The 24,743-nt window shown below is 38.9% G+C and overlaps 1 protein-coding gene across 2 annotated transcripts in view; it reads left to right on the top strand.

Moving 5' to 3' along the window:
• The window catches only part of LOC123764516 (serine-rich adhesin for platelets-like), a 94,014-nt gene extending 73,923 nt beyond the window's left edge, over positions 1-20,091 (top strand). Inside the window, exons 9-19 of one of the 2 annotated variants that reach the window (XR_011225042.1) lie at positions 42-220; positions 1,456-1,574; positions 3,801-4,035; positions 6,755-6,969; positions 9,432-9,533; positions 10,469-10,549; positions 11,803-11,953; positions 12,205-12,311; positions 13,977-14,338; positions 18,556-18,816; positions 19,178-20,091. Coding sequence is in view for 1 of the 2 variants with exons in the window: in XM_045752430.2 (XP_045608386.2) it covers positions 42-220; positions 1,456-1,574; positions 3,801-4,035; positions 6,755-6,969; positions 9,432-9,533; positions 10,469-10,549; positions 11,803-11,953; positions 12,205-12,311; positions 13,977-14,338; positions 18,556-18,643 (1,639 nt within the window). In the remaining variant the exon portion in view is untranslated. Of the gene's footprint in view, positions 1-41; positions 221-1,455; positions 1,575-3,800; positions 4,036-6,754; positions 6,970-9,431; positions 9,534-10,468; positions 10,550-11,802; positions 11,954-12,204; positions 12,312-13,976; positions 14,339-18,555 lie in introns of both variants that reach the window. The other variant, XM_045752430.2, reaches the window with a different exon arrangement.
• Positions 20,092-24,743: the final 4,652 nt, after the last annotated feature.

The following is a 24,743-nucleotide window of genomic DNA, read 5'->3' as shown; positions in this document are numbered from 1 at the left end:
TCTAAATTTGTGTTATTAATTTGCTTTTTACTGCATTACAGATCTCCAAAGGCAAAGACACAGAAGTCCAGTTCTGGGATGGGCAGTCCTGTGAGGGACAAGTCACGTTCAGAAAACAGGAGAGACAGTGTCCGCTCAGATAAGCAGCATGAGGAAGAAAAGGAGAACAAAGAAACCAAAATCACGATTGATTATTCGTCTTTCAAATCTGTGAGGAAAGGTTAGTATTCTCGTGTGAACAAAATATAATTAATAGCAGACATTAATATTAATCTAACATTTGCAAGTTCATCAAATCATAGAATCTTCAGCACCTTTGCATTCATTAGGTTGCATTTATTCATGTAAGATTTATAGATAATTTTTGAGGCCTGTCAGAATGCAACAGTTCTTTCTCTTTGGAACACATGTGACCTGGTACCGAGTTATTTGGATCATCCAAATTAGAAAGTGGACTCGAAAAGCATTTCTGTTTAATTTTTGAATTATGAAAATTTCTTATCAATTTTTTTTCTAGTTGCATTATTGGAAAGAGCAGGTATTTTTCTTACTAATATGAAGAAATTAAATTACAAATGAAATGAAAGATGAAATTGTGGTGAAAATAAAAATTTGACCCAGGAGAAGTATGTTTGTGTATGTATGATTCAAGAGCAATGATTGGATTATCTGGTGGTTTGAATGATTGCATGTTGGTGATAAGATAGTTACAAAAGGGTGATTGTAGGTCATCATGATCCAGTAAGTGCGAGAGTAAAGTTAAGATACTGAGTGAATGAGAGAGACAGAACACTAGTAGATGAATACAAAAATGGAGATGAAAGTCATCTTGGAGAAAGAGACAATGAACAAATAAACCTCAGTTACATTTAATTTTTTTTAATACGTGCATATGTATACATACAAGAGTTCGTATATACTTGTAAAGCCACTAGCATGCATAGCGTTCCAGGCAAGTCCGTAATCCTAATTTTTCCCGGAACACAGTCTGCCGAATCACTTAACAACCAGGTACCCATTGACTGCTGGATGTACAGAGGCTACAGTTATGGATTGGTGCCTGGCCAGTCTATGAACCCAGGGCAAAGCGCTCACGAAGTGCCAGGCGAGTGTTTTACCTCTGTGCCACGAGGACTGTGGCACAGATTTATACAATGTATATATACAAGATTGTAGATGTATGTATACAAGATGTATACAGGATTGTAGTTGCACAAACTTGTAGAAGAATAAAGATAAATTGCTTGGTGGGATGAGATGGTATGACAAGAGCTGTTAATGATGGAAAAGTTATGGATTTCATAATACAAAGTAAATTAATGAGGCAATAAAATTGCAGTATTGTAGGAGTCAAAACTAGACACAGGTGAAAGTTAAATGCTGAAAGTGTGTTGTGTACAGTTAACTTAGGAATTCCAAGTCATGTGGTCTGAACTTTATTATTATTCATTTCAGTAAGTTTATCACGTGGTAAGTCTCGTGATGAGGAAGATGCTGATAAACCCAAGAAGAGGAAATGGGGCAATACATCTTCAAAGAAGTTATCTGTCGATATTTCTTCTGCATCATTAAAGGTACAATATGTTATTTAAACTCTTATATTGTTTATGTATTAACTTTGACGCTGCTAATATAATCTGAGGAGTACCCTTTTACTACAGTGCTGGAATACCAATGGCACCCATATGGCTCTTAATAGCTCAGTATTATCTCTTTGCTGTCATGAGAAGCCACAATGTAGTGTGAAGGCAGATGTCCTTCACCTCCTGGTCTCTCATGTCTTAGGATGGAGGAGTAGTTATCTAAGCAACATTGAATATTTTGGTATGTTTCTTACCTTTGCATACAGATTTCTTCTGTGCATATATATTTTTTGTATGAAAAAAATGAAGCTGCAATCATCATGGTAGCATTTCAGATGCTTCAAATAATGATGATCAATGCCCAATGAATTTATAAAATAGGTCTGGTTCTGTTTTACATTTGTCCGCTATACCTTTCTCAAAATTTTGTCCTGCCTTTCTCCTCACTGTGGTGTAATTGTTTTTTGCTTCTTTATTTTGCTGGTATGTTTGAGGGTTTGACCTCTTCCTATATCAATTCCATTTTTGTCTCTCTTGGTCTCTGGCCCTTTCACAATTTCTGTTGGAACAATCCTGTTAACTAGTTTTGCATCTCTGCTTTGGTATAAATTTGTTTGTACCTTTATCATGTATTTCACAAAACTTGACATACATCTCATTTACTTCCTTGCCAAACAGCAAGTCTTTCCAGTCAAATTTCTTAAATTTTTTTTTTAAATTCCCCATAATGTCCTCTCCTGAAATCAAGCTTTTCAACTGCTTCAACTTCCTCATTTTCTTTCAGATTATAATGCATTGCATACTTGATTCCCAAAAAGCAATCATTATTTTGTTTACCTTTGGGTGTTCTTTCACCAGCTTGGCAACACCATCACCTTTCCGAATTTTTCTGTCCCGTCTCCAAACTGGGTAGCCTCTTGGGAATATGACCTCATTTAAAATATCATCAAGTTTCATTTCATTGAGTGCAAAAATGTCTGGTGTCTGCAGCTGCATCACCTAACTGGTATCTATGATCTCACTCCATCTATGTTGGTGTATACAATTTTCAGGAACATGTTCCTTGTCCCTCTTTCCTTGTTTTTCACTTCCCCTTTCTGTAGTGATTTTGTTGGTTTGCATTTTTGTACCCTTTCACTGGCTTGGCAAAAATAAAATTGAGTTCTTCTTCGTTCCTGCTCTCATTTAGACGTTTTTCCTCTACAAAGTTCAGTTTCAGCTTCTGTCTTTTTTTTTTTTAAAGATCTCGTCTTAATGACCAGAATTTACCTTCATCACTTTTTAATCTAACATTTCTTAGTATTTCTTCCATCTGTTTAGCACCGTTCAGGGTGATCCTCAAGGGTCGATCTTTCCCTTTTTATTCTCATGTAGTTGCAGACATTATCTTGGGCTAGTGGAAGGTCTTACAACGAAAGAGTTTTATTTACTACTTTTGCTTCTTCTACAGCTCTTTCTGGTCTAGATGTTATATCCTTTTCTTTGCAACCAAAAATTATTTGGGACTTACCGACTGATTTGCACCAATTTCGGGTTTGATGCCAATTCCTTTCTGACTGCCAGCCTAATGTTTGTTTTATCTTGGTTGCTGCAGTGTTTGGCTTCCTTTAATGCTTCTTCTATTTTTTCTTTCTCTTTGGCCACTTGAGCATAGATGAGTTGCATATCCTACCCACATTGTTCTATTCCCTGTGTAACTTCCTCCATCTGTACTGACAGAAGCTGTTTTTCTTGTTGGATTTCCGTACCTAACCTATTGTAGTCATTCATGTTTAGATTTGCTTAGTTATGAGTGAGGTAGGCTGCAGGCTTGTTCCAGAGTGACCCTGGCTGCTATTTTGGGGTGGGTGGGTTTATTAAGGGGCGAGAGCTGCTCACCTGCAGCAAACCTTAGGAATTTTTTTTTCAATCTGTATGTTTTGTTTTGCCTAATCTTTTTGGTTGGTATCCTCAGTTTTGAGTAGATCTTTGATCGCAAAACTTTCTTCTCTTGTAGAGTGCACTTCTGACCCATGCTCTGTAGGCTAACATGGGTCTCAGAGGCCTGGCATGATAATTAGGCTTTGCAATAAGTGTGTGTTCACCAGGAGGATACTAAAGATCTTCCAGAAAAAGAGCATTGCATTAAATGCTTGATTTGTTTTTATCCTATGCTTCTCGTGATATATCCCTACAATAACCTTAATTCCATTGCACCATATTTTAATATCTTTTCAGACCATAATTCCTGATGTAAAGCCGTTGTCGGCCTCAGAGGTTCATATGGGTGAGGATTCAGGACCTGAAAGTGGTGAGGCGAGTGACTTTGAGGGACCTGAGCCTCCACCACCCTTGTATCAAGAGGCGAAAGAAGAGATAGAGGATCGTGAGGACCCTCAGCCTAGACGTGAAGTAAGGGAAATGTCTCCGGTGCCCTCCAAACAGAAAAGACGATCTTCCACACCAGAAGAAAGTAATTGTCCTGACAGGTTTCTTTAATTGTATTGATTGTAACTTAAAAATAATTTATTTAAGCAAGGCAGTATGGGTACTTACTGTGTACTTACTAGTATTTACCTTGTACTGTACTTACTAAGTACTTACCCTGAGCTTTGTTGTCCCTTTGTAGCTATCTGTTTTTCCCTTTGATATCTTGAAAAAGAACATATTAGTTTAATATGATTACCCTGGATCCTCAATGATGTGGGTTGCATTCCTAGAAAATCACGTGTGTTTTTCTGCTCAAGTTGAATTTGACAACACGTGTGAAATGTAGGAGTAGGTTCCAGAGGCTAAACACTTTTTGAGCAAATTCCATTTTTCACTAAGAAATGGATATTAAAAAGTAATATGACTGATATTAATTGTTTCTAGAGCTGCTGCTTGTGATTTATTAGATAATTATCAGAAGTGGGATTAGTTGATGAGTGTTCGTGAATCCTGTGAAATTATTCACCACTCCACAGTTTTCTCCGAATGGCATTTGGGACTAGAACAACCCTTGAGAACCTACAGGAACCATGCAAAGTAAACAATCAGGTCAACAGATAGGCATACAAGCCAGGTTAGCAGAGAAGGTATGCAGAAGGCTAGACAATTAGGAGCACACAGACAACTGGACTTATCAGACCTCATTTGTTTTCTGGGAATGAGTGGGAGGTTGTCACATGTTTTTAGATGGCTGGCTGGCTAACATAAAACACTGAATCATCCTCTTCTCTCTCTCTCTCCTCAGTTTCCAAGTCTTAATCTTGGGGCTTTCAAAAATGTACCATTTATACCAGAAATTTTGCAAAACCCATTGCACTCTCAATATTCATGAGAGTAATTAAATAAATTCCAGTAAAAATATTGTTCCAATAATATTTGTAGTATGTGTAGGGTGGTACGCTCCCTTTCACCATGTTATCACATGATGTGCATTACAGTGGTTAAAGGGTTTTGAGTCATGAGTCCTCTCAGCTCCACGTGGTCATCGTGATGAGGTTGTCTCGCACAAGCATGACTTGGCTGACCTATGGTACAGTTTCAATCCTCTTGGGTTTGAACAACTTCATTCCCTGTCCGACGTGTTGCATGAAAACATTATCTCGGGTCTACCTTGTGTTTCAGAAAGGTTCTTGGATGGTGCCTATCCAAACATGTGCCTGGTGGTTCTTGGATACATTGCTATTCACAAAGTTTCAGGGACTGGTTAGGGTACAGGGTTTTGTGCTTGCCTTGTCTAGGTTCTTAGTTTGGTTTGAATATAGCTCCTCAAACATTAACCTAGTTAGCACAGATAGTTGTGACCGATTTGTCTCTTGGAGATTGTGTCTTGGACAATCTAGGGAGCCGGTCGGTCGAGCGGACAGCACACTGGACTTGTGATCCTGGGTTCGATCCCGGGCGCCGGCTAGAAACAATGGGCAAAGTTTCTTTCACCCTATGCCCCTGTTACCTAGCAGCAAAATAGGTACCTGGGTGTTTTTCAGCTGTCACGGGCTGCTTCCTGGGGGGTGGAGGCCTGGTCGAGGACCGGGCCGCGAGGACACTAAAGCCCCGAAATCACCTCAAGATAACCTCAAGATCCTGGTGAATGGCTAGTTTGAGCTCCCAGCCAGGGATCTGGTACTTTCCCAGCTTGCTGGGTTTAGGTTTCCAGTGAACTGGCAGAAGTCCTAGTTGGTTTCATCTCAGGTTTGGACCTGGTTTGGGATTATCATTTGGTTTCCCTGCCATCTGCAATTCTGCTCTTCTTGTAGTGGTCTTTGTCTAGTATTGGACCAGCACCGGATTACTCGGTGATTGGAAGCCTAAACTGCCTGTGTTTTTTTTTCTTAGGCATAGTTTAGTTCTGGGCATTGTCTGGTTCCTCCTGTTCCTACCCTTTTTGCTTTCATTTTAATTTTATTTCTGTGAAAAATTGTCTTTCCACTTTTCTTGTACAGTCTGACAATTCACTAATTCACAGAGTAATCACACTAATGTGACTGCATCAATGAGAAAATCTGTAGGAACAATGAGGAGGGTTCTAACCTGTGCGGTGGGTTTTCACACGCTTTTAGCAACTAGACCACATTATGGATAAGGATTGCAACCCTGAACCCACAATCCCCAGGTTGAAATCCTTATCGATGTCGTGGTCTAGTCGCTAGAAGCATGTGCATGGGAACATCCACTACATAGGTTCGAACCCTCATCACTGTTGCTATAGATTTTCTAATTCACTAATTGTTAAATTCTTTACTAACATGATTATGTTCACAAAAATCCACTGAACCACAACTATAATGCTCCAACTCCATTGAACAACTGTGCATGACTGGTATCAGAGTACCTGCCCAGACAAAAAGCTCACTGCAGTTCAGAGCTGTTCAATACACGTCTAAAACTCTTTGGATAGTCTGCCTAAATAAACCATAAATAAACAAATAACTATTGGACTGACTTCCACAAACATCCTTCATTGTGGGACCTACAAGCACAACCTTTTGAATAAACAACAGACATAGTGTTATTTGGCAGTTTGTATGCCATACTTTTAACATAGTTTATGTTGGATGTTTAAAGTGGTGAGTGCTTTACATGACCCATATAGAAGGGTGGCAGGCTGCATGTTTGGCAGTTCTAGGTACAGTAGTGATGATGACAATGTAAAAAATATGTTTGTCATTAGATGATTTTTTTAATATCTTACTTTTTATTTCCAGAACCAGCACGCAAGATTCATATGTTTGAGGGGCCTGTCCCAAGTAGTAAGCCTGCCATTGCTCCAGCACGTAATCCACCGTCCAGAGTTGTGTATGTTCAAAATTTGGTACGCCCATTCACCATTAATCAGCTTCGAGAGCTGCTTCAGAGGACAGGTCGTCTTGTTGAAAATGGATTTTGGATAGACAATATAAAATCTAAATGTCTTGCAATGGTAAGTTTATGACCGATTTTATCCACATAATCATTTCCATATGCAAAGGTAGTTATAATCAGAAAGTTTCCAAACACTTGTGAATGTTATTCTGAGCTCTTAAATTTGCCTACTTCCTCGTGTATAGCACAGAGCTGCAGGTAATTTTCATGCACCCTTGTAGGGTCATATTATTCTAAGGAAGTCACTGGAGAAATGACAGACATCCCAGCATTGATCGTCAGAGGTCAGTCCATAAAAGTCAAAGCCTTTCCATGCCTATTTGGCAACACTGTCTCCATTTGAGGACTCTCTCCAACTACTAGCAGTCAGAGGGATTGACTTTAGGGTCAATCCTTCTGACTGCCATTAGGTAACTGCTGTCACCACCTCGGGCCACAAACCCAACTCGTCTAACATAAAGTGGGTCTACTACTACTACTATTCTTCTGTCCTGACTGTTGCCTTTTGTGGTCAGCAAGCTTGCAATAATTTTTCATTTGAGTTGTGCAACCTCTTAAACCCTAGCTTCCATGCTCTTTTAAAATAACAGACTAAATCTGCCTATGGATAAACAAAAATGGTAAAAACCAGACCGTCAGATGGTCACACAGTTGTTTCCAGATCATATTTATTTATGCTGATTTAGTGTTTAATGGTAAATATTGTAAAAAAATGATTTATTTTTAAATGTTTCAGGGTTAGTGTACTTATACACTTGATTGTAAACAATCCAAAATTGTTAAGGGTTTTCTGTGGTGTCTGTAGACCTTTCGTGTTTGTGTGTGTACGTACTCAATCTCACCTTTAAAATAGCTTCTGACATTTCTTTGGCTAAATCATTATTTATGAGTTAAATTCATACTGTCTAGCAAGAGGTAAGAGTAAGTGAAATGTCCTTACAATGGATGAGAAAGCAAAGTTACTGGAGAAGTAAGTTCATACCTGGCAGAGGAGTACTGTATGGCATTGGCATACATGCAACTTTCTCCTTTCCAAATGCCTTGGAACCAATTGCAATTGGATATATAGTCATGTTTGGATAAGTGGTCGAATCATCTACATGTATATACATACATTCTGTAAGTATATACTATACATTCTGGAGGAGTACCTTGGTGTATGATGCTTAGTTTTCCTGGCTGGGCTGTACCTTCTACCGTGTCCAGTTGCGGTGGTTTGTTGCTACAGTACCTTTGTTTCATTCCTTCCTTCTGCTTCGGGTGACACTTAATCTATCCAGTTTCCTTGGTCCTCTTCAGAAATATCTTCCAGGTCATCCACTGTATCATTAACACGAGAGAGTCTATGGTTTACCCTTTGGCCACTGTCTCCGCTATTATGTCTCGGGTTTTTGAGATCTCGTAAGGATCTTGGTGGCTTGATATAGGGTCAGTATTCCTAAGACTTTGTAGCTGCTGCCTCTTCTCCTCCCTGATAAGTCGCATCTTTTCCTTCTTCTCTGTGGTTAGTTAACTTAATGGAGCCATCAAAGGGCTCATTCCAAAAGTAATGAAACATTCCCTTTTCTGGGCGAGTCCCAGTGGCACCCTGGAAGTTGAACAAAGCCGTTGTCTGTATTGTCTAATCTACTTTGTTTGCTTTCTCGGTGAGGGTGATAACGACACTCCTCTACCACTCTGTGCTTCTGTGAAGTGGCTGTGTTTTTTTAATTTAAAATATTGTAGAACTAACTTACTACCAGGCTATGAATGTTCAAAATGTAATGAGTATCATTATAAATACAAGAAATGAGCATACACACTAATTGTATGCATTTTATTTGCAAAATGCAAAACAAATGTGCTCTTATTTCCCCCCAACGTTGACTTTTTCTTTGATTTCTTTTCATATTTACCATTATTGTTATGGCACTCATAATGGCGAGTGTCTTAAACGGGAGCTAATTATTCCTTATGGATTGTGGTCTGCCTCATGGGGGGTGATGTTTCCTCTTATCACTGCTAAAAGGCTGCAACTACTACAGAGACCAGATATCTATTGAAAATCATTTTAAAGTGTTGAAACTTTTTTATTCATTTGGCAAGCCTCAACAGAGTTAACCAGGGGGCCAGATTCACGAAGCAGTTATCTTTACTCAACCTTTGATGGCTTTGATTGCATTAATTAAACAGTTTACATGCAAGAAAATTAACCAATTAACTGCTGTAATTGTTAAAAACAGCCTCCTGGTGCTTCGGAGCTCATTAATTGTTTAATAATTGTAAACAAAGCTGCCAAAGATTGAGAAAAGATGTGCAGGTTCATAAGTGCTTGCATAACTGCCTTGTGAATCTGGCTCATGGTTTTTAGCCTATCAACTATAATCATTGATCTCAACAAAAGCAATCAAGGTTGTAGGAATAGAGGATCTTACAGTATAGTACTTTCAAAGATAATTAGTAAAAAATATAAACTACTCATTATTTTATGCTTAGTCATATCTAATTCACTGAAATAATTATTTTGTGCTCTAATTTCAGTATGAAAAGGAGGATCAGGCTCAAGAGACGCGTGTAGCTCTACATGGTGTTAAGTGGCCAGTGTCCAACCCAAAGAACCTGTTCGTGGATTTTTCCACTGAGGTATGAGAAGAATTTGACTGCTTGTAGCTGGTGACACATTTATATACTGGCTTGTTGCTTAGCAAGTTCTCTTAGATGAGTTTATGTAGTGAACAAATTACTGTATTCAGCATTTAGTGCAAACCTTTCTATGCTGTGATGAATTGGGCTACTTCAGAAATTTAATAATCTTGTGTGGGTCATAAAGGTAATCAGATTTTAATATGTATTTAGGATACTTCACTATAAGGATAATATATTTAGGGCTACAGTGAATTAATGTATCACTGAATGAATAAATATATGTTGCTGTGTGTGTGTGTAAGTGTGTATGTAAGTAAGTGTGTAAGCAATGAGTAAGTGAATGAAATGTGTGTTTCAATGCATTAATGAATTTACCTATGAATAATTGAATGAACTGTATGTATTAATGAATGAATACTTTTTATGGATAAATATGCCTTTTGCAGTTCCTGTATTCTTATGGTCCAATGCTAATTGATTGCCTTAATAGACTTCAGTATAACCGTATAGTGTTATGAACATATATGAATATAATTGGTATATACTGTATACCATATAATTATACCATGATTGGCATAGCTTCATTTGGAACAGTAACTATATTTGAATAGTAAGCATAATATCAATAAAATATTAATAAAATCAAGAAAATAACCCCATTAACCCATGAATCAACGTGTTTGTGACGTGAATTAGAATATGCAGCAGTTACACGATGCCCATATCTCAAAGATTATGGGGAAAATGCGACACCACTATTGTAACTCGTTCTGTAACTTCACAAACACACAGGCGGGAAGAGTATGTGTTCAGAATATTTATACTATTGTTAATAACATATATATGGGATGTAGAATTTGTGGATTTCATTGCATGTATGAGTTAAGGTCAGTATTTTATAGTAATGTTTATTATTTTTTTGTTGACATTAGGAGGAAATGAAAAAGAGAATGGAAGATTTTGCTCCCCCACCTCAGAAGAGCATTGAAGATCGTCGTGATGAGAGATGGCGGGTATGTAAAAATACATTGACATGTTCTATTATAATTACACCATTTATTATTCTTTTAATATATCCAAGTTTCTATGCAACTGGTGTGTGAGAGCTTGAGAGGGGGTTCACTAGCGCTTATATGTTTCAAGCTTGCTCTGTTCAATAGAGTAGTAACCTTGAAATGTATGCACTAGATCAGGAAAGGTGAACATATTCCACAGGGGCATATATGAGGATTATCATTCCTTGCCACATGAAACATCAGAGAATTTATTTTACAGACATGGAGCTGATTTTGATGAAATAAAAACTTCCATGTCAGAAATTATCTATGTGGATTGGATTATCTATGTGGATCTATGTAGATTGATGCATTTTACATTATTTATCTCCTCACATTTAAATGGCTTGAACACCAAATTAAAGCTAACTGATACAGTGCTTAAGTTTGCATAATAACATAAAATCTGTTAAAGTCAAACGGGAAATGTTTAAATTGATTGACAATGATTTTTAACTATTTCCTCAACCTAAAAAAAAAATTAAATTCTTGAGAAAATAGAGCTTTCAAATGCAATATTTTTAGCGTCATTGATTTAACTGCTAAACCATTTTCTTTAAGATTTACTAGCTTTAGGTCATTGAAAGAAATGCAACATTCATAAAGTATGCAGACAATGTAACATTAGACAATCTGAATAAATATTTTAATGCAGTGGAGTGAATTGTCACAAATAACATGTTGGTCCTCAAGCTGTTTCACTTAAAATTATTCACTGGCATTATTGGTTGCCTAAGTACACTCTTTTAAAGAATACTTTCAAGCATTTCATTCTCCATGACCATTTGACAAATTTGTTGAATATGTTCACCAATTTAGGCACATGCTTGTATATATATGCCATACCTGACATCCAGAAACAATGCCTTGATGTCTTCTGGTCAGACTCTTACCTGTAATAGATTCTTTATATTACTCATTGTACATAGGCATTTGTTATTGATCAGGACAACATGTGATCTACACTAAACAAGTTGACCCTTTACAAAATTTCATCTTGTGCATAAGTTAATACTGCCATTATGCACAATCTCTAGCTCTTCATCCACTGGAAGTCATGCAGTATCCATATTAGAACCACCTCAGCAGATCATCTCACAAGAATTTTTCATACCCCTCTCATTTCTTCCTAAGTATCCTGTTTTGTTTCACCCACCCAGCTCAAGACTGGTGCATTTAAATAATTTTTGTGTTGAAATCTTAATGTTCAGCGTGAAGGACCAGTGCGAGAATGGGATTTGGCCAAGATAGGTGAACGTTCACCAGGAGAGAGGGAAAGGGAGCGTGAGAGACTTCGTAGGGAAAGAGAAGAAGAAAGGCTGCGTGAACGCAACAAAAGTCGTAGTCCCACCGGACATGAAGGTACGTTTTAGAATGTTAAAATGATTTTGCTATTTTATAAAGACTAACATTGACAGTTGTATACTAAACAAAATATAATAATGTAAGAGATTACGAAATTTAGCTGATGGTTTGCAGTTAATGGATGGATATAATTGTTAATAGCTTGTTTGCTTTTCCCTGTACTGATACCTCATTTTCTCAACCTTATACAATTTGGGAATTTTTCTATCTAATTCCTTACTGGATTTTATTATTTCTTTTATGTGTAGAACAAAACAAAAAACCAGAGGAGCCACCAGCCAAACTTCTGGACGACTTGTTCCACAAAACTAAAGCCCAGCCAGCAATATATTGGCTTCCTCTAACTGCTGAACAGGTGAGTTATGGCTCAAGTTTTATAACAGTTTCCTAGGGTGTGAAAATATGTATTACAGAAGCATGAACACAAAAATGTTACACACTTCCTCCCCACATGTACCTTGAAAGAGAGATTTCTCAACAGCAAGATGAAAATACCAGCTTGACATCCAAGGTGAAGGAACTGGAATTGCATATGAAATAACTTGAGAAAAATAATGAGATACGAAAATTAACGGGGGTTGAATTTGAAGAAATTAACAGGAAAATAGATATGGTGAGATATATTGTTTCTACAAACTAGAAACAATAAGAAGTTAGGTAAGGACAGCATTAGGGACGTTTCATGGAGAGATCAAATAGTAGAAGTCACTCTTGAGGTTATCTTGATGATTTCGGGGCTTAGTGTCCCCGTGGCCCGATCCTCAACCAGGCCTCATACATACAACTTAGGGAATTAAGGGTACTTAACATAGGTCAGAACAAGGCTAGTTGATGTGGACTGTCAACTGCCAGAACATCAACGTGCAGTTTAAAAGTCCTACAATTATTTTTTTAAGAATATAAGAAGATAATATTTTATTAAAAAAAGAAGTGATATAATTATGGGAATCTTATCCAATTGACAGAGCAAGAGGTCATGAAACCTGCAACCTCAGGAACAAGATGTCATACAATCAAGCTACAAAAACAAAGGTGCTGAAAAAATATCAAAAGTTTTTTTGGGGGCAGTGTTAGACGGTTTGAACAAGTTATGCAAGAAAGTGGTGGAGGGAAAAACTGTCAGTAGTTTCAAAGCGTTATATGACAAATAGTGCTGGAAAGACTGAATCACATACACACACACACACACACACACACACACACATACGGTGAATAGTCTTCAACTCCTCACTAGACAGGAGCCACTGAAGTACAGACTAGTATCACTAACAAGTATTTCCTGTAAGGTATTAGAGAGAGTAATCAAAAGAAGGTTATACACTGTTAAGGTGGTTGTGTCAAGGAAGAAGGGGGTTTACCACTTTTTTTTTAGATACAAAATACTAGAAAACAGGTTAAATCAATATTCAGTAACCTTAAAATTACTGCAATATTTAATTGATTTTTTCAAGTAGCAAATACTGTGCCTTTTAACAGTCTTTCTATACAAACATTTTGAAATCAAAAGTGTCTATAGCAAAAACAGAAAAGAATGAGCATGCTTCCTCTTTTAAATCATGTTAAATGTTCATCATATGGTAAACATATATTAGGAATAGGATGGGCCTTGAGTACTGTAGTACTCAATAGGAAGGATTAGTACTGACCCTTGAGGTATTTCACTCATTATCCCTCTCTATTCTGATAACTCTCCTCTTACTATGACACACTGTCGTTTTCATGATAGGTACTCCTTTACCCAATTTGGTAGTTTTCCTCTCCTGTTCTTTAAGTTTGCATAGGAGTCGGTTGTTAGGAACAGTGTCAACAGCTTTCTGTTAATGCAGGAAAATGCAGTCTGCCCAGCCCTCTCTCACCTGTTGCCATTTGTTATATTAGTAGCAGACTACCAAGTGCTTGATCTTTAGATAAAGATGCTTTAGAGAGGATAGGGGGAGCTGTTCGGGGGCAGCACCATTGTCTAGTACTAAGAGTAATTAGCTAGTTCTTCAGCAAGGTAAAAATATAAATTTGCTTCCAGATTGGTGAAAAAGAAGCACAACGTCGTCAAAAGATGGCAGAATTGGAGCGTCTTCACGCAGAGATGAGAGCTGCCAGAGAGAAGGAGCATGAAGAGTGGGAGCGGCTAAGAACTGAGCGAAAGAAAGAACGAGAAAGAGAGAGAGAACGAGAAAAGGAAAAGGAAAAAGAAAGAGTGAAGGAAAGAGAGAAGAATGCTCGCAAATCCCGATCAAAGTCTAGATCACGTCGGAGAAGTAGGTCACCTCGAAGATCACCTAGAAGATCTCCTCGTAGATCTCCGCGGAGGTCACCGAGGCGATCATCTGCTAAAAGATCACCCAAGAGGTCTCCTAAGAGATCTCCAGGAAAATCACCAAGAAGGTATGTACTCGTCTAGTTGTGCTTGTGGGGGGTGTAGCTCTTGGCTCCTGCCTCTCAACTGTCAATCATCTGGTGCCTATTGAGCACCAGATATTCCTGAGCCTACTGGGCTCTATCATATCTACATTTGAAACTGTGTATGGAGTCTGCCTCCACCGCATCACTGGTCAATGCATTCCATTTGTTAACTACCCTGACACTGAAAAAACTTTCTAAATGTCCCTTTGCACATTTGGGTACTCGGTTTCCACCCTGTCAATTTCTCTTGATAATTTTATAGGTGGTGATCATATCTCCCCTTAGTCTTGTGTCTCCCAGGAATGTTAGGTTTAGCTCCTGTAGCCTTTCCTCGTAACTCATGCCTCTCAGTTCTGGAATTAGTCTGGTGGCATACCTCTGAATCTTCTCTAAATTTGTCTTGTGTTTAACTAGGTATGGACTCCAGGATTGGTCTGACATAAATGGAATGCAAGGTTTTGAATAATTCCTTACACAAGTTTTTATGGGCAGTTCTGATATTGGCCACTCTTACATATGCCAAAGATGATATCGTTTTGATGTGGGCTTCTAGGGACAGGTCCAGTGTGATACCAATCACAAGATCTTTCTATTTGACTTGCGCAGGATTTCACCTCCTAGATAGTACTTTGTGTTTAGCCTCCTCCTACCTTCACCTAATTTCATTAGTTAAGACTTATCTGAGTTAAACCTTAGTAGCCATATTCTAGACCGTTCCTCCAGTTTATCTTCATCTGTCTTGATTCTTCTCATAATTTTTCCATCATCAGCAAACATTGAGAGGAATGAGTGCAAACCCTCCGGAAGATCGTTTACATACATCAGAAACTGGATGGGTCCAAGTACAGAGCCCTGTGGAACTCCGCTTGTGACATCTCACCACTCTTGATGTCTTCCCCCCACCCCCCTTACAGTTACTCCCCTTATCCACTGAAGCCCCTTACCCTTACCCTGCCTGTTTCTTCAACTTTTGTAACAGCCTCTTATGGGGTACTGTATATAGTATAGCAATTGAATATTTGGGAATTAGAGTTCAGGTACGTTTATTATTGCAGTTGCTGTGCATCATCTGGATTGCCTTTTCTTATCAGCTTCTAACTTTCATTACTAGTATGTTTTGGGTACATTCATTTATTTATTTACATACAAGAAGTTCAATGGGTTTGTGAGTGCATAACATGGGTATTCTAACATTCGTGCAAGGCCACTAACATGCATAGTGTTTAGAACATAGAAAGCCCCCTGTTTATATTTGGCTATGTACCTGTATCTGTAGATTTTGTAATTATTTTAACTTCATATACATGTATGTGAATATAGTTACCTAAGTATAGTTACAGGAGGAAAGCTATACTCGGGGAGTCCCATTTCTCCAATAGTCTGTCACATGATACGTTAAAGCTTTTGATGATTTTGGCATCCACCCAACACATTAGATTTGATCAAGGGTGTCTATAACTCTTTGCAGTAGAGAGAGATAGCAAGTGTGTCAGTGTACAATATTTATGCATATGTGTATATATTTGCATAGTGTATATCAACCCATCCTCCTAAAATGATGGTACTTACAGTAACTATTTGTTAAATGTAAAAAAAATGGACTGTTGGGTCCCAGAATTTCACATTTTGTATTAACAATCATATAGAGGCCATGAAAAAACTTGTATTCCTAGGCCTAGTATAGCACATGCTATATTGTGTCTATGATTGCTTGGACAGGTTAGTATAGGTTTGGGCCAATTCAGTAATGCACAACGTGAACTTAGTTTTGGGGACCAACAGTACATAATGATACGTTTAACCAAATAGTTACTATCAGTACTATTATTTCAAATGATTGTTGAGCTGCCAGGGGCATGGTTCTCTGGTGGCCTAGGTTTGAATCCTGGAGGAGTTACAGTGGAGAGAGGAGGGCTTGTTAGTGGTAGTATAGACTTTGCGGAGGAAGGGACTCACTTGGTTCCAGGAGTCTTTGATTGCAGTGCATGCATTCCATGCTTGATTTATTCTGGCATAGAATAAATTCTGCTTTTATATAAAAGCAACAATTCACTTGATTCAACGAACAAGCGTTTGGTGAAGCGTGAGATGTGTGAATTTGCTTATGATGTTGGGTCAGAGTTCACAGACAGGTGGGAAACTTGCCCTTCATAACAAAGAATGAAATACAAATTTTGCTCAATGTAATTAGTCCATAGAGCACAGGAAGTATTAGGGCATGAATGGTAACTATCCTCATATGGCTCCAGTCATTATTTTAATGATTCTCATAGTTGACCAGACCACACACTAGAAAGTGAAGGGACGACGACGTTTCGTTTCGAAGGGACCACAATTTACTGGAGAATGGTCCAGGACGAAGTGAAACGTCGTCATCCCTTCACTTTCTAGTGTGTGGTTTGGTCAACATACCTCAGCCACGTTATTGTGACTCATCGCCTGCATTCTCATAGTTGTACACAACATTAAAAGAAATCATTTTGAGTCTTGGGAAAGCTATTGAGGATATTTAAAACCAAATTCTATTGTTCATTTTAATTTCCAGTTGCAGCAGTTTTCATTCATTAAAATATGGCCCCCATGTTTCTTTGAAAATGAGTTTACCAGGCTGGGGCATAGGAAATATGTTGGATGTGGTGAGATATCCAGGTTCTCTTAGTTGTCCTTTACATGATTGGTTAAAAATTACAATTTCACTTGACAAAATTGGCCATAAAGTATGGGAAATATTAGGGAATGAATGGTAACTCTATAATTAATTCTAATTGTGTTTCTAATGATTTTTATAGATAAAGCAACATTAGAAGAAACAGCTAAATCTTTGTAGTTTTCTTGTCTTAAAAAAATGTCTCACAAAGGCCTTCAGAAAGCATCTCTGATGGCAGTGAACCCCTCACTCCAGTGAATCGGTTTTCGTCGCTTATAGTTTGTCAAATTTTGGTTGTACTGTAAATAACTGGCTCAATAGTTAATGCAGGGATGCTAAAGAGGTCCAGAAATGCCTGGAAAAGGGCACAGAGAACTAGTAACTCTGGACAACAGTGAGGCACTGAAGAGAAACAAATTAATGCACCCAAGTCAGAAGAGAAACTGAGAGTTAATTTGAAAATGCAGCCCATCCTCTTGTTTTGGTAGTACTTACAGTAACGATGAGGACCATAGTACATATACCGATGTACAATGATATTGAAAGTAGAAATTCGTACCTAGTGAATTTTGACGAACCAGAAAAGCTTTTCTATGTTGCTAAGACAAACTAGACTAAACTAACCTTCCTAGGTCTAATACATGATATATGAGGCCTAATATAGTACATGTGGGTGCTATACTAGGTCTAGGAATATTTGTTTGTATTTTAGCTTCATGTTTTTTGACTCGGTAAAGTGAATAGTACTAAATTCTACTATCTAATTGCTTAGTATGTCACTCTTTGTACTATGTAGCATTGTACTTTGTACTATTTCTAAACAGGAGGATGGGTTGTGAAAATGACATTGCAGCAAAAGCAAAGGACTAACATAGCTCTTGTTTAGCCATATAAGGAGAGAAACAATAGTGAGAGACCATGTAATCAGGTTGGGGAATTCTCACAGAAAATGTTAAGGTGGGGTGTGAGGAACTTATAAGTAGTCAAGAGGTCTTAGCAATAGAACTAATGTGCAGACCAAGGTTGGGAAATGGAAGGCAGGAAGAAACAATGGCTGACATTGTAATCACTTTAGAATAGGTAACTAGATATTCTAGTAACTAACTAAAGGTGGGGCGGGGCAGAAAATTGGAGGTGATGGGTAAATAACTACTTGTGCCATTTATAACCATCTACCAATTATCTACATTGTCATATTTTAACTTTTGATAATAACAACAGACTTTATTTCCATTCCTATTCCCATCCTTTGCTTTGCTTTGTTTTTGTAACCTCTGTTTAGGATTTACTTTTTTCTATCTGCTAACAATTTCTTTTGGTACAGGGTGTTCTTTGTTTTCTAAAAGTTCTCCAAATTTATTCATTGTAAATTATTTAATGTGTGATCCCTATTATTTCCTTCCCATATAAAAGTTTACCTCGTTAAACAATTGTCAACAATGCAAGTACAGTAATTTCACATCATGTTCAGCTTCCTGCTACTCTCGTGCCTCCTTCCTCTTAGTAATATTTGAACTGGTTTTATATACAAGATAATATTTTTTTCCAATAGATCACCACAGCGTCAGCGGCGATCACCAAGTAGGGAATCTCGCAGATCAAGGCGCAGGAGTCGTAGCCGCTCTCGATCACGCAGCTGATTCCATTCTGGCATTTAATGAGGGGAGCCAATGACCTTGTGGAGGGTAATACGAAGCATGTAATGTCCAGATTGCTGAGAGAAGAGTAGCATGAGGAGTGTGTGCTCAGCACCACGGAGCTAAAAATATAACTCGACACAGCTTCTTCGTGCCAGCCCCTCACTACTCCCAAGGTTACTGTTACGTTCATCTGTGCTGTCTCCCCATCCACTTCCTAACTCCATCCTGCCGTCCTTCCTACATACCTGTTCTTTCCCTCCTACAGGTATCCCCACTCAGTGCTCTTCTGATATTAGGATTAGATCTCATTATTTCAGCAACAGTTATTGAGAAATTTAAGGTGGAATTAAAAACTATAAAAGGTTGAGTTGGGGTCATTGTAATTTTAAATTGTTCATGTTTTTCTGAGCCAGTAGGGAGTCTCTAAACGGCATGTTTCCATTAGGTAAGTATGTTTTGTGCATTTTACCTTTGATTAGTTATTAGGTTATTATAGGGTAGATTATGCTTATTTTTGTTTTATTTATGTATCAGAAGAGCATTGGGTGGTAAGGGATGTGTTGAAAACGTTATTGGTGAAGAGATCCACTGCGCTGTATGGGCGGGCAACGAGATGATTCTCCGGAGTATCGGCGGGAACTTCGATGATCATCTTTAGAGACCGGCGTATGTCTTAATGCTTCCTCATGGAATGCCTTTATCTCCAAAGCTGCACAGCTATGTACTGTACCATGGCTCAAGATGCCAAAACTTGTAAGAGATGGCTAATATCTCAAAACATGACAATGAGTGTGATTGAACTATACCTGTGTCTGTTACAAAAGCTATTTATGCAATGTGGTGTTTTATATGTAGAACCACAGAAAGATAGTGCAACAGAACACTGAATGTCAGTCTCTTAAACGTGTGTGTGACAGTGTGGGAAATGTGATATACCTTCCCATCCAGACTTGTATCTACGAGGATAACACTGCCGAGGCAGAGTAGTGATATAAAGAGACTGGGTTTGTTGACTATTTTCACATGATATTGCACCAGATTATGGTAGAAGAAACATATCCAGGCAGGGAAATGCCTTGTGCAAATGGGACTTGAGCTAGTATCATGTAGTTCACATTTACAATTGATGTTTCTCTGTACAGAGGAACCTTACCCTGAGTGCGAGGAGTACAAAATTCTTAATTATTTGAAACCATCAGTCTGTTAAGTATAAGTTAAGGCATATGTCTGGTGTTGCAACCAAGCATTCTCCCAAATGTAATTAATGTATGTATTGCATGGATGCGCTTAATTTTTTTTTTATTTTTTTTTTAGTATTTTGATGTTACAATTTTCAGTGAGTTTATGCACTAAGTTTTTATCATTTGAGAGAAATTCATAATTTCTTATGTTGTGATGACTTGTGGGTGATTGTTTATAACTAAAGTCATTAAAATTACACCCTTTAACATTGTTTCTCTTCAATTGACACCAAAACAATTATACAATTAAAAACTGAATTTATGAAGTTTTATTTCTGTACAGTACTATATAGCTCAATCCCCTCAAAGGTTTTGCCTTGTGGTGACAAGACTTTCTGGGGTTTGTTAGGGTTGCCTATTTGGTCATTGTACTTGCCACCTTCCGAAGCCTTTTCCCTCGTTATGATGAGGGGCTCGCATACGATTTTCAGGAGCTGATGAGGGTTGCCTCGATCTCCTCTTCACTGTGCCTAACAACTTGGGCTGAACGGTGGTGCAAGTGTCTTGCTTCATGCATGGGGAGCCAAGCTGACAGCACGCTGGACTTGTGATCCTGTGGTCCTGGGTTCGATCCCAGGTGCCGGCGAGAAACAATGGGCAGAGTTTCTTTCACCTTATGTCCCTGTTACCTAGCAGTAAAATAGTTACCTGGGGTGTTAGTCAGCTGTCACGGGCTGCTTCCTGGGGGTGGAGGCCTTGTCCAAGTGGTTGGGCACCATTCCTTCTCTCCTGTCCCAAACCTTTATCCTGATTCTTTCCAAGAGTTAGTCATAATGGCTTGGCAACTTTCGCCTGATAGTTCCCTTCCCCCTCTTCATGTATTGTACAGAATATATAATGAAACAGGAACCTGTTCAGGTCATCTGACCACATGCTAGAGGGGCTGCCCTTGGAGGTTTTTGGGTAAGCCAGGCCAGGCATTATCTTTGGCTATTCCAAATGATCCTGTGTTTCCTTTCCACTTCCTTGGCAGGGCTGAGCCCTGCAATCTTGTCAATGTCAATCTTGTCAATCTGGAGCTGACTGTCCCTTGTGGTGGTTTGTCCCTTGATAGAATCCTTTGTGAATCAGATGCCTGTGATGTCGCTCGGCTTATGCGCTTTTGTTCTCGTATTGGCATCCTTGGTGATTCCTGCGGGTGGGGCAACACCATTATTTATTGTTTATATTTATATGTCCGTGTAGGGAATTTTATTGCGGTCACAATGATACAAAAATAAACCACGAATAACAATTATGGGGTTCGCAAACATGAAAACATCGTAAACATTGATGCCCGGTTTTACGCTCACGGCTAACAAACGCCACAGTTTGTTATTTGGTGTGGTTCTCATGTTGTCTTTGGTGACACTTTGTATATATTCCTCTAGAGCATTCTCTCCCGAACACAATGATACCAAATTTAAATACATACCGCGAAAATTAAGCTCACCAGCCCGAAAAGATTATAAACATTTTAGTGCCGACGCGCAGTTGGCCGACACGAACGGCTCACTTAGGGGTCTATTCCCAGGAAGCACGAAAGTGTTAACGACTTGAACATCCTGCAACTTTTGAAAGTGTTTCGTAGTCTGTCTGGCTTGGCGCCTTCTTTTGATAATTACTTAGCTCTTGGTCTCCCTCGAGTTGGGTGGGCAACAAAGCACTTAATGAGGATGACATATAGGATATGTTTTAAGAGGACAGTAATAGTGATGTTGATGACCCAAAACCTGATGATGACCTAACACAAGTATCGGATACGAGTGACATGGACACTGACAATGGTGATACAAGCATTGTGTACAGTATGGGCAACTTACCAGCCCAGTCATGCCGACCAGGTCAACACCACTGCTATTATCATCTATGCCATCTAACGTTACTAAATGCCATATAATGTAGATGACCATTGTCTTGGTTTTGTAACATTGGTTCTGATACAAGTAGTGAACACTTAATGTTAGTGACTTTTCTGGTAGTGTTACCAGGTGAAAATTCACTGTCAGCAGCTCGCCCTGTCAACTGCCAGCGTGTTTCCACTCATGAGGACAATGTCAGCCTATGTAACATGAAGAGCTTCATCCCCTGGACAACTGAGTTAGTAAAAGAAAACAGAGCCACAGTGGTGGCACTACCACAAGCAGTATGGGTGTATTCCTGTGGGAAGGTTGAGACATTTATACCAGAAATGCCAACATTTGATGATACAGATGTTTTCATTACACCCATTTTCCCATATACTGGTGACAATACAAGTGAAAGCAAATATTTTATGGCTTATTTTGACGAGCCATTCAAGACCCATATTGACAAAATGAACTACACAGCAGCTCTCTCGTCTGGCTTATTACCAATTTCACATATGACTGTTGGTGAAATGTATGTTTCTTGCGCTGTGTATGATATAAAACAAACTGAAACACGTCTCCAGGATAATTGGATCAGTGTTCCAACCCCAATTTTAGGGAAGTTCATGTCACATGATGGGGGCCTACTTCTAAGATGTCTACACTTTGAGGCTAAAAGAAAATGTGGATCGAAACGATAAGGCTGTGGAAAGTAAGGAAGTCATTTAGGGAAGCAAGAGGAAAATTCAAAGACTTTTTGTGCAAGGTCAGAATGTAGTGATTGATGAATCTACAGTAGTTCTTTTCAAGCGACATCTTGCATTCAAGCAGTATATATCCCATCGAATTTGCACAGATATAGAGTGAAATTCTTTGTGATATCTATCACTTCCGTTTTCACAATGACAAATGACATGATATACTGGTACAGATGTAGATATACCTGCTCAAGATCCTCAGGGGTTTTCTGGGAGTGTGGTAAAGATGCTGTTGGAACCACTGCTGAACAAGGGTCATATTCTGTATACTGACAATTATTGTACCAGCCCTTTGCTATATTCTTACTTGAACATAAGACTTGAATCTGTGGCACTGGATAGCCACATAGAGAAATGCCCATGTTTGGTACAGGTATTTCAATGAGTGATTGTCAGTTGAGGAAAAGCGACAAGATTTTTTTCAGTGCCTTGGAGAGCAGATGCGAAATGAATGCATTTCTAATGGTTCACCCTTGTGAAATGGAAGATAGTGACAAAGTGAACTTTGCAACACAAGAAACTGTATAAACCAAATTGTGTCATGGACTACAATATAAATATGAGATTGGTAGATAAATGTTAACATGATGCTTGTTAAAAATGCATAAGAGCCGTGATGAGGATTCACAGGCACATGTCCCAGACAACCAGGCCACGACATTGTAAAAAAAAATTGCAATCTGGGGCTCTACCGAGCCCACAAGGATTCCTGAGGCCCCCAGAAACCCAGGTTTTATATCTACCCTGCAACCAAAAAACACCCAAGGTAAAAGTGCAAAGTTCCCACACATGTACGAGGCAGGGACAGGTGTAACTGAAGCACGTGAGACAGCACACTGTAAACTACATACTGTACTATGCTTCCCATCGAAAGGCCTACACCACCTGGACACGAGGTGAGAAGTCAGCTCGATGAAGGGAACCTGAAAACCTCAGATTAATATCTGGTAATTACCTATTCTGAGGTAATAACAACAAACCATCTCTTTCCCTGTAAAATCTCTGTGGCTCAATCATAGAAACTGAGTTTGTTACACAGGATCTTCCAGATCGAAAACCATACTGTCTATGTTATGTAGTTTTCTCCAGGTGTTCTACCCATTTAGTTTTAATTACTTTTCCAATTCCAATATATAAAAATGAACAAATCCACAAGGGCTGTGACGAGGATTCGAACCTATGTCCGAGAGCATCCCGGACACCCACAATTTCAATTCTTTTGACCATGTTCTAGCTCAGTCGATTAAGGCAACGTCTAGGATGCTCTCTGACGTAGATTCGAATCCTCGTCACAGCCCTTGTGGATTTGTTCATTTGATGCATCACACTATTGTAATTTGTGTGTGTTATAATAAAAATATATTGGTAAAGGGAAAATGCAAGCAGATAACTAAAGGGAACACTGGTCCACAATTGCAGCAAAATAAAAAGCTGTGGAAGACACAAGGTAGGGGGCACATAAAATATATCAAAGAAAATATGAAACAATAAAGCAATGGCCTCCCAGCAGAATATGTTCCAGGGATAACTAACACTACATGTACTTCACTTTGGCACAAAGCCGATCATGGGCCCCAGGAGAGTCTCCGTGCACCCAAAGCTGTGACCAGGCTAGTTAGTGAGGGGTAGGCTAAAACTAAACTAAAACTCCTGGGTGACCTGGGTTGCTACCTTGAGATTCTTGAGGTTATCCAAAGATGATTTCAGGGCTTAGCGTTCCTACGGTCCAGTCCTCGACCAGGCCTCCTTTTTTGTCCCCCCCCCCCCCCCCCCAACCTGTAGCAGCTACCTAATGCCCAGGTACCTATTTACTGGTAGGTAACAGGGGCATCAGGGTTAAAGAAACTGCCCATTTGTTTCCTCCTCCACCGGGGATCGAACCCGGAACCTCAGGACTACGAATCCAAAGTGCTGTCCATTCAGCTGTCAGGCCCCTACCAGGTATCTGGTGGTACTCAGGCACATTATATTTTACACCATGGCAATAATCATTTGCCTTATGTGATATCTAATTTTCATTAAATAGTTGCTTTATTTGTTGTGCTTATGCTTTCTTGTGGGATTTTTCTTCATGGTTTTGGGGGTATCTTCCCTTGCCTTGTAAAGAGAGCCAGATTCTGGTTAGCAAGGGTAGGCCTCAGAGGCTTGGTGCATCTTCCCAAGACGTTTCTGAACCAGTGCATGGCTACTGGGAGAGCTGAACCAGAAAATTTACTTCTGGAAGAGCTCCCTCAGTGAACTAAATATAATTTGGATGAATTTAACAAAACAA

This window comes from Procambarus clarkii, chromosome 79, assembly GCF_040958095.1.
Source record: "Procambarus clarkii isolate CNS0578487 chromosome 79, FALCON_Pclarkii_2.0, whole genome shotgun sequence".
In the NCBI taxonomy this organism is placed as follows: domain Eukaryota; kingdom Metazoa; phylum Arthropoda; class Malacostraca; order Decapoda; family Cambaridae; genus Procambarus; species Procambarus clarkii.
The sequence above is the reverse complement of the archived record's forward strand: the minus strand, read 5'-3'. Positions and strand labels throughout refer to the sequence as shown.